General features: G+C 52.6%; 1 protein-coding gene across 1 annotated transcript in view; it reads left to right on the top strand.

Moving 5' to 3' along the window:
• Positions 1-14710, top strand: part of MEGF9 (multiple EGF like domains 9) — a 55160-nt gene that overhangs the window by 32643 nt on the left and 7807 nt on the right. Inside the window, exon 3 of the mRNA XM_075519689.1 lies at positions 11698-11837. Within this exon, the coding sequence (XP_075375804.1) occupies positions 11698-11837 (140 nt within the window). The remainder of the gene's footprint in view (positions 1-11697; positions 11838-14710) is intronic.

The following is a 14710-nucleotide window of genomic DNA, read 5'->3' as shown; positions in this document are numbered from 1 at the left end:
TGCATAAGCTCTGAAAAAGCAGAACTTAAAAGCAATGCTCCAGTTGGCTAGAGTGACCTTCTTGCTAAAAAAGGTGATTCTCGGGGGTGGAGAGTGTAGAGCTTTTCACTTGTTTTTTTAGTGGTTGTTTTAGGTATGGGAAGATGTGACTGGAAGCATCAGGGTTTGCCACAGACTGGAAAACCTGAGCTGGGTCAGATCTACTGGAAAGGCAAATTGGGCAGAAAGGCAGATGGGACAAATCTTATCTTTGAGGGCTGGGAGAGAAGGGAGGTGCTACTGGAGCAGCTGGGTTAACTGGGAGGGAGGGAGGGTTCTTGCCCTGAGTCACTGGGCAGCAAGCAAAGCGTGGTTGTGGGACACGTCTCCCCACATCCCGCTGCATGGAGTGAGCCAAGAAACGCCCTTGGGAACTTCAGGTGAGATGCTCCAATTTGTGAAGGAGAACAAGGCGGAGTTCATGCACGTAGTGAGCCGTCACACCCAACCCCAATGTGTATGGACCCAGAAATGGCAGAGGACCTCCTAGCTTCTCCTCTTCAGCACCATTTTACAGCCTTGAGGGATGTGGGAGATGCGGATCCTTGGGCACTTAGAAAAGGCAGCATAGGGCAAAATTTGGAGGAAGACTCGGGGAGGAGGACTGATGTTAACAGAGATCGCTCTGTGTTTCTCTTCCCTGCTCAGTGGGGACGGAGACGGAGATGACCGTCCCCACTCCATCTCTGTCTTTGCTGCAGACGGAGATGACCTCTGGGTGTTTAAAAAGAGGAAAATGAGGTCAGTTGTCCGTGTTGTAGGGCTGAGGGCATCAGTATGGCTGCGAGATGGGCAGCCTCCTGCACAGCGATGTGTGTGGGAAAATGAAGTGGGATGCAAAATCCGGCAGGGCAAAAGCACCCATCGTTTCCATTGCGTTAAAGCGGGGCGGCTGTGGATGGCTCAGGTACGGGGCTGGACACATCTCCTGCTTGTCCGTGGCTGGGATGGACGGGGGGAGGCATCTGGGACGTGGGTACCATCCCTGCGGTGGGGTCTGTCCCGACGGGTGGGAGAGCCTCTTCTGCATTGCAAGGAGATGTGCGTGTGAATCCAGGAATGAGATTTTGGGCTCTTGTGCTGGAAGCACTGGCTCTGGAGCTCTAGGTTTGGTGTCTACCTGCCGCTGAGTCCCTGGATGAGGGGTGTGTGTCCCTCCGTCCCTCCGGGCAATCCCCACTTGGGATGAGGCACACAAGCGTTGCCCAATACCAGCAACCAGCTGCTGTTTTGTTGACATTAAAAATACTGTAAGTTGTATTTTTCATGTATTTATTTTGTAAAGCGCCAGCCCAACTCTAACTTGCACAAGTTAATTCCTGTGTGCTGGCTTAAGAAAAAAGCGTCCGCTGCTCAGATGAGTATCTGAGAAAACAGCAGCGTAATTTTGGACTCTGACCCTTTTTGACAACGGCTGATTTGAGAGACGGACTGCCTGAAGGCTGAGCTCTTGGGGCACGCAAAACGTGCCTGCTAGGTTTCAATCAGCTTGCCCAGGCTTTTGTAAAACTGCCTTTTAAAGCACCACCATATGATGATTTATTAGTATTATTCCTAGGCATGCTCTATGGCTGGCCAGATGGCACACCCAAGTACACTGTTTATTAACTAGACCTCAAATGCAGACCATCAAATAAAAATAAAAAAAATCCCTTTCCCGAGGCAGACAGTTGATTTTGAGAGTGAACATTGACCTGACATGCCGTTGCTATGAGTGGACTCCACGGCTGCTAATCAAAGGTCTCTTTTGGTGGTGGTTTAAATTTGATTATCTGGGGAGATCCACACAGATCCCCCTCTGGGATGGCAGAGGATTTCTGTGCTCTGGTTTGGGTGATTTTTTTGTTAGATGAAAAGCTGTGTGTAGCTGAAGCTGGAGCTTGCTGTGGGGCTGGATGCAATCCTGGGCTGCTCGGAGAGGGCTGACACATCTCGGAGAGGGGGAATGTGTTGTCCCCGTTGCGGTAACGCCTAGAAACCTCAGATAAAACCACATTTCACTGGGTTGGATGCTGTATAGATGACTGCTAAAAAGATAGCTGTGGCCTGGAGGTGTTCCTAGTCCATAGAGTAAGGGTGGAGAAAGAAGCTGAAGTTTCAAGGGCCATGGTCAAGGTCATGGAGTAGTGGAGAATGAGGACGGTGACTCATGTGGGCGCACGGGCTGAGCGGGAAGGGCTGTGCTCCCGCTGCAAAGCCCCGGCGACAGTGTCTGGGTGGGGAGGGTGCCTGCTGGTGGCCCCAGCCCATGGCAACGTGGTCCCAGCCAGAAGCTGCCCCCCACCAGCTGCATTTCTCACCATCTTTTGGGCACCTTGAGCTCTGTTGTCCGTCTGTCTGTCCTCCGAGGAAGCAAGAATGTCCCTTCCTGGTGGAGGAGGCAAAGGTGAAGGCGATGCTGCTGGAGAAGGTCACCACGCCCAGGCTGGCCAGCCCACATCTCCCAGGCTTGCACCCCTGTGCGTTTCTTTTTCTTTTTTCTTTATGTGAGCAGAGTCCTCTGCCTGAACTCTCATCTCCCGCTCCCTCCGGCCGGCCAAGGAGCGAAGCCAGAGGCAGCGAAGGTGGTTTGGGGAGATGGAGGTCTCCAGCCCCACCGGCCGGGGCAGCGGTGGGAGCGCTGGGGCTCCTCGCAGTGTTTCTGCAGTGCCCGGCACACCCCTGCCCTCCGCGTCCTGCGGTGCAGCTTCGCCCAAAACGCCGCTTGCGTGTCCCCAGCTGACTCGTGGCTCGGCCAGCCGGCGCAGTGGCTGCTCCCCACGGCAGCCCGTGGCAGCAGGGCGAGAGGAAAGGGGTTTGGTTCGGGGGAAGCCTTTCCCCGCTGCAGAGCAGCAGTCGTGCACCGGCATGAGGAGCTGTACAGGCGCAGCTATTTAAATGCATGCGGAAATAATTTTCCTGTGTAAACCTGTCCTCTGGCTGATTTATTTAAAGGAGCAGGACTGCACACAGGAAGAGCCCAGCCTGAAAGAGGCACTGTGTGGTACCCTCCTGGTGAGCAGATTTCAAATGACTCTGCATTTTTTCAATTTATTTATTTTTATCTTGCTAACAGCACTGGCCAACCGCACACTCGTCTGCAAACGTGGGTAAAAACTGGCCAAGGGTAGCCCAGTGCATCCCCGCGGTCTGGGGCCCCGCCGGCTCATCTGCCGTGTGCCGCTGCAGGGCTTTCCTGTACCCGGTGCAGGGAGGGAGAGGTGCTGTTACCCTGATTGACCCCTTGCAAGGCATTCATTCGAGGTTTTCCTAGCCCAGCACACAAGCCTTTGTGGCTTTTCTCCAAAGCGTGGCCCTGCAGCCGCGGGGACAGCGTGTTTAGCCCACGAGCGAGGGTCCCCACGCAGCTGCTCTCGCACCCCGCGATTTGGGATGTGAGCGGAGGAGCAGGGCTGCGAAGCAGAGAAGATGCTATGAGACGCCGCTGCCCGGCAGAAGGGTTGAGCCCTCAATTTCCTAATTCCCCAGGAGGTTTTTTGAGTGTTAAACTAACTTATTCCGGTCCCAGGGAAGACAAGGTGACGCAACTCCTGCTGCACCGTTACCTGCGCTAGCGAACAAGAGGAGAGCTGCAGCCGCTGTGGGTGTTCAAGGATTGCCACGTGGTTTAGCTAAACCTGTGTTAACCATCTAATCTGGGTTAGGTTTTTTCAGTTCCCTTAAAAAAAATAGCTGTACACTAAACACACATAATGCTATCGTTGTCCCTAATGAAGAGAGATGCATGTTAAATTGGGGTCCGCGAATCAATTTAAGTTGTTCCCTCTGCCTGTGCCTCAGTTTCCCCCCAGGCAGAAGGGCGATGGGAAGCAGAGGCTCCGACGCGCTGCTTGGAGTCGACGCGAGCTTTGGTTCGTGTCCTGCCCTGAAACACACTGCCCTGCTCCTTCGCTAGCTGAGCAGCCTTTCCTTCCCGCTGGCTGGGGAGACAGCTCTGCAGCGTGCGAGCCTGGTTCACGCACGGTCTGAGCTGCAGGCTTGGCATAAGTCACGTTAGAGAGAACTCCTGTCACTTGTTTCTGTTTTTCTTTTTTAAAAAAAAAAGGGAAAAAAAAAGATAAAGCATGCCTATAAATGCCTAAGTGTTAATTCAGAGACGTTTTGTCCCCTCAAGGGGGTCTCAGGCTTTGTGTTCGTATTAAAAAGAATTAAGGCAGAGGGTCCCTGAGAGCATTTAGACACGGCCGTCCCCTGGAGCAGGGATGCTGCGAGGCTGAAAGGGGAGTGCTGTTAGCTGGGCAGTCTCCATCGCTGTATGCCGCCTTTGTAGCGGGCTTCTCTTTGGAGAGGCTGATCTTGTGACCCTTACTCATACGGATTTGCAAGAGCGTTGCTGGTGAGAGTAAGGTCAGCAGCACTGGACAATGTTCTTTGTTAAGGTCTTTGAATAAGGGCTGGGGTTTCTGAAGGAGCTTGGGGACACTGGGCAGGGAGAGCTGCACGCTGGGTTTGCAGAGGTGGTGGGATGTGAAAAGATGCCAAGGGACCGTGGAGGGGGCGAAGCGATAAAGACCATTGGTCCTGGTGGCCTTGGGAAGCACTGAGGTGGGTCTAGACAGACTAGACGTACCTTGAGCATCATGCGGTATGAAGCCACGTGGGGCAGAATTTGGGGTTTTATTTTGTTAGTCAGTAAATGCAGAGCCATTGAAATTCAAGGTTTTTGTGGAGCTTCACCAGCCTGGGCAGGAAGGGTGCTCGTGGCGATGATTTGAGATGAGAGAGACCTCGTGTTCCCAGGGCTTCTGCCCATCCCAACCACAGGAGGTTATCTGGGGGAAGCTAGTGGACTTCTCATTTTGCATAGAGAAAAATCTTCATTTTCTGTCTTTGGAGTGTCATCACACTTCTGAAATGTCTTTTCTTTGCGTGGGGACTGCATTTCCATCCTACTGTATTTTAGCAGTCCGGTAAACACCATTGGGCAGTGCTCCCCTTTGGAGATAAGACCTTGGGAGCCCAGCTCCTCAAGGACTTATTTAAAAAAAAAATTAAAAACAGACAAAAAACCCCCTTTTTCCCTATTTTACAAAGACTGCTCTCCCTTTTATAGATTGGCTGAGCACAAGTGGAGGCTGATTACCTCCCAGTAATGCCTTGTCAGCATCGCTCTGCAGTGAACAGATTTTTTTTGGTAGCGGAAATTGTTACATGTGGACGTCATAAAAGCAGAAGAATACCCTGTTAGAGCATATTTTTCTGCGTGCTTTAATTATTTAAATCTCTCTCCTATCACAGACTCTTATATCCTTTACATCCCATTAGCTCTCCTCCCCTCTTCCCCCACAAGCAGGTACATATTGTACCTGCACCCATTTTTATTCAGTCGCAGACAGGGATGGGCCGTGAATGAGTGGCTGGGCACAGCGGCAGGGCAAGGTAGATTGTTATCATCTCCCCTACAGTAATTGTGGCTTCTCAGAAATCCTGTTATTTTGTTGATTTTTCCAGCCGCTTTGCCGTTCCTGTGTTGCCTGTTGCAGACTTGCTGCTCTGGTAAACATTGACTGCCCTCAAAAAAAATATTGGTTCAACTTTTTAAGCTCTTCTGGCTGAATTCTGCTTTGGGGGAGGTGGGGCCCAGCCGGATTTCAGGCAGCGCTTGTTGCCCGTGCCTTTTTCTGCCGCCCGTGAGGAGGCATCGGTAGAGATCTGGGGGATGGAGGGACTGCGTTGGGCAAAAGTGGTTTGTCCAGCGGGGACCAGCCCCATCTCCCTGCCTTCCCCATTGACGTGCCCTCCTCTGCGCCGAGTTGCCTGTCCCATCCCCATATTGCCGAGATCTTCAGGGACGCTCTGGGAAGCCGGGACCCACCGTTTGGGGTTGAGACTTTGCGGTTAGTTACGCTTTTGCTGCTCCTCCTCGTGCCGAACCGCGGAGGACCCCATCCAGCCTTGCCCTGCGGGGCCATCGTGCTCTTCCCGTTGCCTCCTCCCTCCCCAGCCCCCGAGGTCGCGGCGGTTGGTGCCGGGAGGGCGCCCGGAGGAGACGGCACAGCCCCGGGCTGGAGGTCCACGGCTTTCCCAGCAGCACGGGGCATCCTCGGCGGGGGAGACGGGGCCGCGGAGGCGGCGGTGGCCAGACAAGGTGGCCCTTTGACATTTACAGAATGGCCTTTCAGAGCTGTGAAGTGTCCCCGCTCCGTCGAGGGCTGCCATATAAACAGATGCCGTCCCCCGGCACAAAGCGAGGAATGCGGCGCACAATGGCCCAATGTTCGCCGCAATAAAGCCCCGCTTCTTCTGCCCTCCACAAAGGCAGCTCTGAGCGGGGCGGCGGGCGCGGGGCTCGGCCGTGGTCACACTAACCCTTCCACCAAAGCGTTTTGGCTGCCGGTGGCTTTGGTTGGAGCCGAGGGAGCGGGGAGGTGAAACCCAATGTGGGGCTTTTTCCTGCTCTCTGCATCCCCACGTGCTGGTATTCCAATTAACTGACCTAAAGGAAAATCAACACGTGGGTTACGAGGGTTCTCGGTTTGCTCAGGGTGAGAGTTAACAGCGTTGGTTTTCCCTGGAAGCGTCTTGGAGCATTTAGCTTTCGAATGGTAACTTTTCTACATTGCCCAGAAAATGTGAGAGAGATTTATCCCCTGGCTGCTGTCAGACATCGCAGAAAATGAGCACAAAAGGAGCCGGGCTCGCTGGAGAAACGCACCATTTTTAGCAACATCTCTTCTGAATCCTCCTAATCTTGTGCAGCACCCTTTTGTCTTATTGCATCAAAGTGTGGCAAAGCCTTTTCGTGAGGGTTGTCTTACAGATGCTCGTAGTTCAGCAACGCGTTTTTCCTCGTTCATACGGAGCGCTGTCGTTGCTGTTAATTGTGTATGTTACAGGAACACCTCCGGGTCCTGCTGGGATGAGTGATGGGCGTAGCTGTAATCAGAGGTTTACAAGGCGGTGGCTGGGAGGGTATGGGGCGGCAGGTGAAGCTGGAGGTGCCGCCGGGTCGGGGAAGGGCTGGCAAGAGCCTTCGCTTTCCCTTCCCCGGGCAGCGTGGCCCCTCGCCGGCTCTTCTGGGCATGGTCCTGGCCGGTGACGTGGTGCTGGGAGATGCTGCGGTGGGAGGGGTGCGTACGTATGCCCTGTGCTTCAAGATGAAGATGGTGAATGTATTTGGCAAAGCTCTCCTTCAAAGCCGTGGGGGGCTTGGCGTGGCTCATCTGCATGGGATGCCCTGGTTTGAGACCCATGGGAGCTCCCTCCTTCTCTGACTCTGCTCCGACATCTTACCGGTCTCATAGGTTTTAAAAATAAAGGCACAAAAGCTTGGTGCTGTACCGTTTTGGCTGGCTCTGACTTGCTCAGGCAGCCCCTGGGCTCTCAGAGGCAGCTGGGCATCCAGGTTTTTCTGGCAGCTGGGAAAACATTCAAAATTAATTTCTCCCTTCCCTCCTCCTTGGGGAAAAAAAAAAAAAAAGGAAGAAAATAAACCATTAGAGCTTGCAAAGGGTTTTCTCTTACACCATTAAACCATGCGCAGCATGCCTCCGAACAGCCCTTCAGGCTGTGGTCCTCCGTCTTCCCATCCATCTTGTGTCTGTCATGTCCCCGCTAACTTAACTTATTTCTGTGGAGGAGGACTGGAGACCCATTGCAGATGCAACTGCACATCGTGATCTGGCTCAGATCACAGATATTTTAATACCCTTTTTTTTATCTTGTGATGAGGCCTCGAGTTCCCGTGCCGTCCCGTGCCGAGCGGCGCAGGGTTAGGGCATTGCCCGAGCTCCCGGGCAGAGCCTGTCCCGTCGGTGTGTCCTTCCCTGGCCGCCAGACCTGGCTGAAAATTATCTGCACGATGCTCTGCAGCTTCAGGCCAGGCGCGAGACGGGATTTTGGAGGTGTTCCCTGTTCTTTGCGCTCTGCTTCAGGACACTTCCGAGCGGGGTCAAAACTATCTGCAGCCCTCCTGTGTAACAGCAGCCAGAGTAATGCACGGAGGGGGTTTCTCTGTCGTATCCCCGTAACTTCTGTAGCCGTAAATCTGCAGTCCCGTGTAAAGTCCCACCACGGGGAACGTTGTGTTGCCAGCAGTGACACGGATCACTGGTGGGTGATGGGCTTTCCTGCATCCCGTGGCTGTTTCCCCTTGGGTGGAGTAGAAGGGAGCTGTGGAGGGTGGAAGTGAAATCAGCCTGGCTTTTGCAGACGTATTTTGGGGTCTAGGCTGTTCCCCCTTGCCCAATATTTCGCTTTTATTTACAGCCCCCTCCTCAGTGCCCGCTGCCGTGCCGCTGCCCTGGGCGGCCACCTCCTGCCCGCCGGCGGGTGCGGGTGGTCCAGCCCCAGGCCGTCGCCTTGCAGGCATCAAGACGGCAGCTCCTAAGGCACAACGTGAAGCCGCAGGGCTGGGAGCTGCCCGGCGATCAGGCGCACGAGCTCCTGCCTCGGGGGGTCCCCGCCCGGCGCGCGGCCCTCAGCCCCGCGGGGTCGGCTCGCTCGCCGTCGGAGCCTCGCCTCGCACACGGTCGGCCCCTGTCCCCGCTGGCCGGCTCATCGCTGCCTGCTCCTCCGGCCAGGATCTCTCGTGCTGTTGATGTTTTTAATCATGAGGAAACGTATATAAAGTTGATGGATGATGTGGTGGTGATATACACTACCTACACGGTCTTTAAAGTAAGTATATTTGTAAAATCTAGTAGAAACCGAGGCTGGCGGGAGACTTTTGTTACTGGAAGTCTGTTTTTGTCCCAACACATCCTTCCATCAATTCTTTTGTGAGAGCTAAAAATTGGCTGGCTTTAGTGGAGTTAATAATCGTCTGAAATGGAGCTGAGCAATTGATGTTGCTGCATCAAAATGCTTCCCTCCTCCCTTCCCCCTCCTTCCCCCCACTTCCCTCCAAAAAGAAATTCCTGGCTGATACTCAAAATCCAGTCCGGTTCTCACTGTGCAAGTATTAAACTGTGGGTCTTTTCTTTCAAGTTTCTGGATTTTTATGGGCACAATCGGTCTGTTAACAGGACTTTTTTTTTTTTTTTTTTTTTGTGGTTTCAATGCATTTATATCATTGACCTTTGCTTTAAAAAGTGTCTGACAGTCTTTACTGGACTGGAGCTATGAAAAGGAGTGTTGTAAGGGGGCTTTATTCTATGGAAGCAATGACCACAGGCAAAGCTTTATATTTGCTGAGTGATTTAATTCTTGCACATGCAGGACTTGGCTCTGTGCCATGCGTAACATGTTGAGAAAAGGTCTGCTGGAGAGGCATTAAAACCAAACTTTCCAAAACCGTCTTTTTTTTTTTTTTTTTTTTTTTTTTTTTTTTTTTTAAAATAGCTTGCTTTCCTGTTATTTTTAAGCTAACGAGTAAAATCAAGGGACGCAGCGCCAAAATGCTGCATTGAGCCCTAGCAGAGTCGTTGGGGAAATAAACCTCCTGTAAAGAAACGAAGCGGGAGTCTGGATGGAAAGGTGCCAGCCGGGAGGAAGAGGAGGGTGTCGTTACGATAAAGGCTTGATCGAGGGACAGGAGAGAGTAAAACGGAGCACCCTGGACTGCAGGGGGAAGCCCGGGAGGGTGAAGATTATACAGCTCTAGTGCTTGGTCCTGTACAGTCCTACTCGTGGGGCACATCCCCAGGAGATGAGTTTTCAGGCTAAATATCAGATCCCCACCAAATTAGTTGCTTTTCCCTGCTTGGCTCTGCCCGTCCCCTGCCCGCTTGCAGCAATATCTGTCCAGTAGCGGTCAGAAGCAAATAAAAACAAACTGCTTTTTGTTTGCTCTTGGTTTAAACGCTGTGACAACGTTTGGATTAATGGTAGGTCTTGTGAAAAGCTCTTTAAAAGTCAAACGTATTGAGCTGCTGAACAGCATCCCTTTGAATTCTGCATCTGCCTGCTGCAATTCCAGATAATGGTCTGGAGAGCAAGGAAACATCGTATTTCTTTTTCCTTCTTCTAATCAGTCCATTAAATATGCCTGAAATTGCATATTCTGAAACTATTTAATTGTGTAGCCACTTGGGCTGAGTTCCGTATTTTGGTGTGCCTTTGAGTATTTCTTCTTCCTTTGGCAAGCAAACAAACAACAGAAATACTAAATTATGTTAATTTCTAACACAAGCAATGTCTTCCCCAAAACATTGCAATCTACTGCATTTTAATTAAAAACAACACATCAACAGTGCATCAAGCCATTTGGAGCCTCAGCCTTTATTAGTTTTAATCAGCAGATTTTTCCAGGGGCTTTTAGAAGCAAATTGTGCACTGCTCGCTCTTCCCCGGGAGGAGCGAGGGAGAACAATAGATTATCTTTGTGCAGGCACACCGAACCCTGAAATACCGGATTTAAAAAGTTTCTGAATAGGGTAGAGGTTACATAGGGGAGAGCTAAGAGGAGGGTGCATCCAGCGGTGTGCAGGGCCTGCTCCGGGGATGGTACCCGCCGCCTCGGCTCCAGCTGCAAACAAAGCCATCTCCCGGAGGAGACCAAATCCCGTTTATTTGGGTGGCTGTCCTGGCTTCCCTGTGCAGCACGCAAGGGTTGAGGTTTCCTGCCGGACTGTTGGAGATGCGGAGAGGCACTTCTGCGCTCTCTCGTCCTCGCCTCGGGCGTTGGCGGTGCCCGCGTGTGCAGGTGGGGCGAGCCATAGCCGGCAGTCGCCGTGCCGGGGGGGCGGATGGGAAGAGCATTTTATCCATTCCTGGGATTTCGCTGAGAGTTGAGCCTCAATGCTGCTAGTATATAAAGTCGCTTATGAAAGCAAAAGGTTTGAAGCCTCTATGTGGAAAGACTGGCACGGAAAGCCAAAGGAATGAGGGTAACCTTTGCTTTTTATAGCCTCCTGGTATTTGCTCGTGCAAACTAACACCGATACCCGCTATTTTAACTCCACGCTCCGTGCAGTCGGCCTCGGAGCCCACGTAAGCAGGGCACTTGTTCACCAACCTGTGTACCAACACCCTGGGGTCAGTACAGTGGAACCGCAGGGGAAGGGGAAACCCTCTCTGTCCTTCCCTGGCTCCTCCTGGGTAGGAGAAGCCGACTGGGGAGAGGGGCTTTGCCTGGGCGGCCGTGGGGATGTTGCGTGGAAGGGATAAATAGGATCGTGGAGGAGAAGCGGAGGGAGTGCAGGTGGCTGACGCCTGCCTGGGCCGAAACCCGAGCGAGACACCTGAGCTGCTGCGCCGGCTCTTGGGGGAGAGCCGGGAAAGCAGGGGGGGAGCAGGGGGCTGTCCGACAATCCGGGAGGTGCCGCTCGGCACCGATGCGGCGGGGAGGCGATGATCCACCTGGGTGCTCTTTTACCGCTCAGGCGAAGGGAGCACGGGTGTCCCGGTGTCCTGCGGGACCCAGGGCCGGCGCAGGTGCTCGATGAAGCTGGGACCAGAGAGGGGCTGTGGGAGCATCTGCTGGGGGCTGATGCATGGGGACGGCTTTGGGCCAGGGCTTTCCAGAGTGAGCGATGATTTCTGGTGCCCAGCTGGAAATGCTGTCAGGGCAACTGGTTTTGCAGAGACTCAGCCTTTCTTGAACTCCCCATCACTTTTTGGAAATTGTTGCCCATGGGTTTAACGTCCCACTTCCAGCAAGCGTTTCTGCGCAGAGTTCCCCGCTCTGGAAAGGGAGTCCAAAACACTGACCGCCGGTTTGTACTTTGGATGCCTCCCAGCACATCCAGATTTCACTGTTGGTTTTTCTCTGTGCAGCTCTGGGAAATGCCAGTGTAAAGTTGGTGTCACGGACCTGAAGTGTGACCGGTGCAGCGATGGATACTACAGGTTTAACGAAACCGCCTGCGAGCCGTGCCAGTGCAACAACCGCTCCAAAACCTGCGACAGCTTAACAGGTAACTTCCCGCTTGTGCCCACGGCGGGTGCAGACTTTACCTGTCTTCTCTGTCTCTGGTTTTTGCCATTTTCATTCAGCAGACCTCTACTCTCATCCTCTTCATCTGCATCTTTATGCCTCGAGTGCCCACTGTCTTTACCTTAAAACTAAAATTAAGATGCGTGGCAAGGTTGGAGCTAGTCCTCTTCTGGAGGAAGTCAATAAAGGCTGCGTTATTTACCCCAGGCTGCAGTGCAGAGCCTTTGTTCTGCAGTCTCTATCGGAAATCAGTGCTCTATTGTTCTCTGCACTTACACAAATACACAACACGGGCTCTTAAGGAGCTTTTGTTTAACTGCTGTTTACCTGGAAACATATACTGTAGTGGCACTGACGTAAGGTGGCTGTTACTGCCACAGATAATGTGATTAGCGCTGGGAAAAACTGGCAGCACCTAATTAATATTGCCCGCTTTTTATAAATTGGCCTTGTTCATTTTCCTTGATCATTTCTTTGACTCTCTCACTCATACAGATGTTGATGGGGTGCAAACGGGGAAGCCCCTGTGCTTGAACAGCTTATGGGAGGGCAGGGGGACCGCATTGCTTTCCCGTCTCCGCTGGAAGGAGAGATCCCGGAGGAGCAATGTTCTGAGACTGCCCGCGCAACCCCCGCTGTACCAACAAAACGCACGCTTCAAAATCCAAATTCTCATCACAACTTCCAGGCTGAGATGCAGTTCTGTGATATTTATCCAGGAGCTTAGAAAGGAGCGATAATATTCAAAACGTTGCAGGGTTTTTTGCGTAGCTGGCAGAGAGGCAGAGCTCATCAAATACGGTATTTCTGGGCAACGTCTGCACCGGCGTCTGTTCCCTCGTGGCCTGGTGTTTGCGCAGCGGAACGGGCAGCCGCGGCGCTGGCTGTGCCCAGCCAGTGCCCTGGTCCTGCTGGGCAGAGGCCGTTTCTGCCGCTGTCAGGGGTAGCGGCCGGCACCAGATCTGCACTCCTGAGGATGAATTCTTGCATTCATTCCTACACCGAACTCTATGTGCTACTAATAAGTAGAACTCACGTCCTACTAATACTGAAGGATATCAGATTGTACCTAAAGCTGTGCACACATCAGCTGTGTTACTGATTTGGAGCTGGGTGTGTGGGTTTTGTGAAGGAGTAAGATAATCTGCTCTTCCTTTTTCTCCCTCAATGTTCCCCCTGCTCTTGATTTAAAAAAAACCCAGCGCAGACCTTGCCTCCGGGATGGGGCTGTGCAGGCAGCGCTTCTGCCGGGGCTGTCCAGCGCTGACCGCAGCGCTGCAAAGAAAAACCCTCTTTTTGGTTAATGACCTATTGTTGATTTGACAAAAATCCCTTTTTCAAAATTTTCCTCCCATCTGCTTTCCTTGCTGCTGGGGGTGGGGGAACCAACAAAACCAGAACAGAGAACAGGCGATTAAAAATTAGATCTGACATCTAATAAGTAACGCGGCGCGCGCAGCCCGCTCTAGAGACTGCACTTTGTGTGACCTCCCCAGCTTTACATCAACTCTGTGTAGTCTTTGTCAAATTTTCAAGGTTTCTTTGGCATTAATGCCGTACTTCGGGCTCCCTCTGCCGGCTCTGCAGCCGTCCCCGCACGGCCTCGCTCGGCGTTCCTCTGGCCAGGAGGAATATTTAAAATTACTGTGCTGGAAATTGGGCAGCCCGAGCTCCCCCGGCGACAGCGCTTCCTTCAGCGCGACCCTTGTGCCCCGGCTTGTGCCTGTGCAATGAGTTTGGTTGCTTCTTCCCAGTCGGGGTACTGCGAGGTCTGCTCCTTCCGGAGGGCACTGTCAGGATGGGAAGTGCTATTAATTATTAAGGCTTTCCACAGCGATACCTGATTGCAAGCCCATGCGTGCTTTGCATGGCTGAGCAATTTGCTGACTCATTGGAAACGCAGCCATTTTGCAGGGTTGGTGTAGATAAACGCGAGTAATTTCCGCCGATGGGAAAGACATCGGTCCTGAAATGACCAAGACTGTACAGAAAACGCAGGTGTGATTCCAGATTTATACCACCATTAATGCCTGCAGAGCACGGTTCAAGGCACCCTTCGTGCTGATCGGGCAAATTGACCTTCCACGAGCCGGTCCGTCCCAGGCATCCCGCTGAAGCAGCCGATCGAGGTTTGCAACTGGAGAAACCGAGACCAGCAGATAATTTTCCCCTCTAACCCTGACATCTCTCCCACAAAAACCACCGGCTCGTGTCTGACGAGCTGTTGGGTGAAGAGCAAACAGGGCGTGGGAGCTGACGCCGAGCAAGTGTCCTTAGTCGCTGGGGTGCTGCCAGCCCCACCGCGCGGGTGAATCAGCCCAAAAGCGGCAGCTGCCAGGGTTTGCTTCCTGCCCCGGGTGCGAGGGTCGGCTGCGAGGACACGCCGGGCTTGCTCAGGGATGCTCGGCTGCAGAGTCATCGCTGTGGAAAGAGAAGAGTAGGAGCCGTGCAGCGTACTGGGCTTGCAAGGGAGCCAAACTGTCCCAATATTAATAAGAAAATCTGCTGTGGTTTTTTTAACAGTCAGCATTAACCTAATTCAGGATTTTTTTGTGTGGTTAATGTTGATATGAGACTTCTCCGTACCCCCGCAGCACTGCTAGATTAGCTCAGTGAATCTCCTGTCTGTGCTTATATATGCGGTGAATAAACTGCTCTGTGCCGCCCTGGTTTGTCAGGAGGTGGCTGTTGCCTTTCCAGAGTCTTGTACACGGGATTTAATCAAATAAGCTTCCTTCAGGTCACTGCCACCTCGACGAGGAGCCTGCTGAATTACAAGATGTTCCTGTTGATGGATGGGCTTTTGATAGAGGCTGCGTTTTCATAACTATGGAGATTTTTCTTTCTCTGGTA

The sequence above is a fragment of the Mycteria americana genome, chromosome 17 (genome assembly GCF_035582795.1).
Source record: "Mycteria americana isolate JAX WOST 10 ecotype Jacksonville Zoo and Gardens chromosome 17, USCA_MyAme_1.0, whole genome shotgun sequence".
Taxonomy (NCBI): domain Eukaryota; kingdom Metazoa; phylum Chordata; class Aves; order Ciconiiformes; family Ciconiidae; genus Mycteria; species Mycteria americana.
This window is presented reverse-complemented; position numbering and strand designations above follow the sequence as displayed.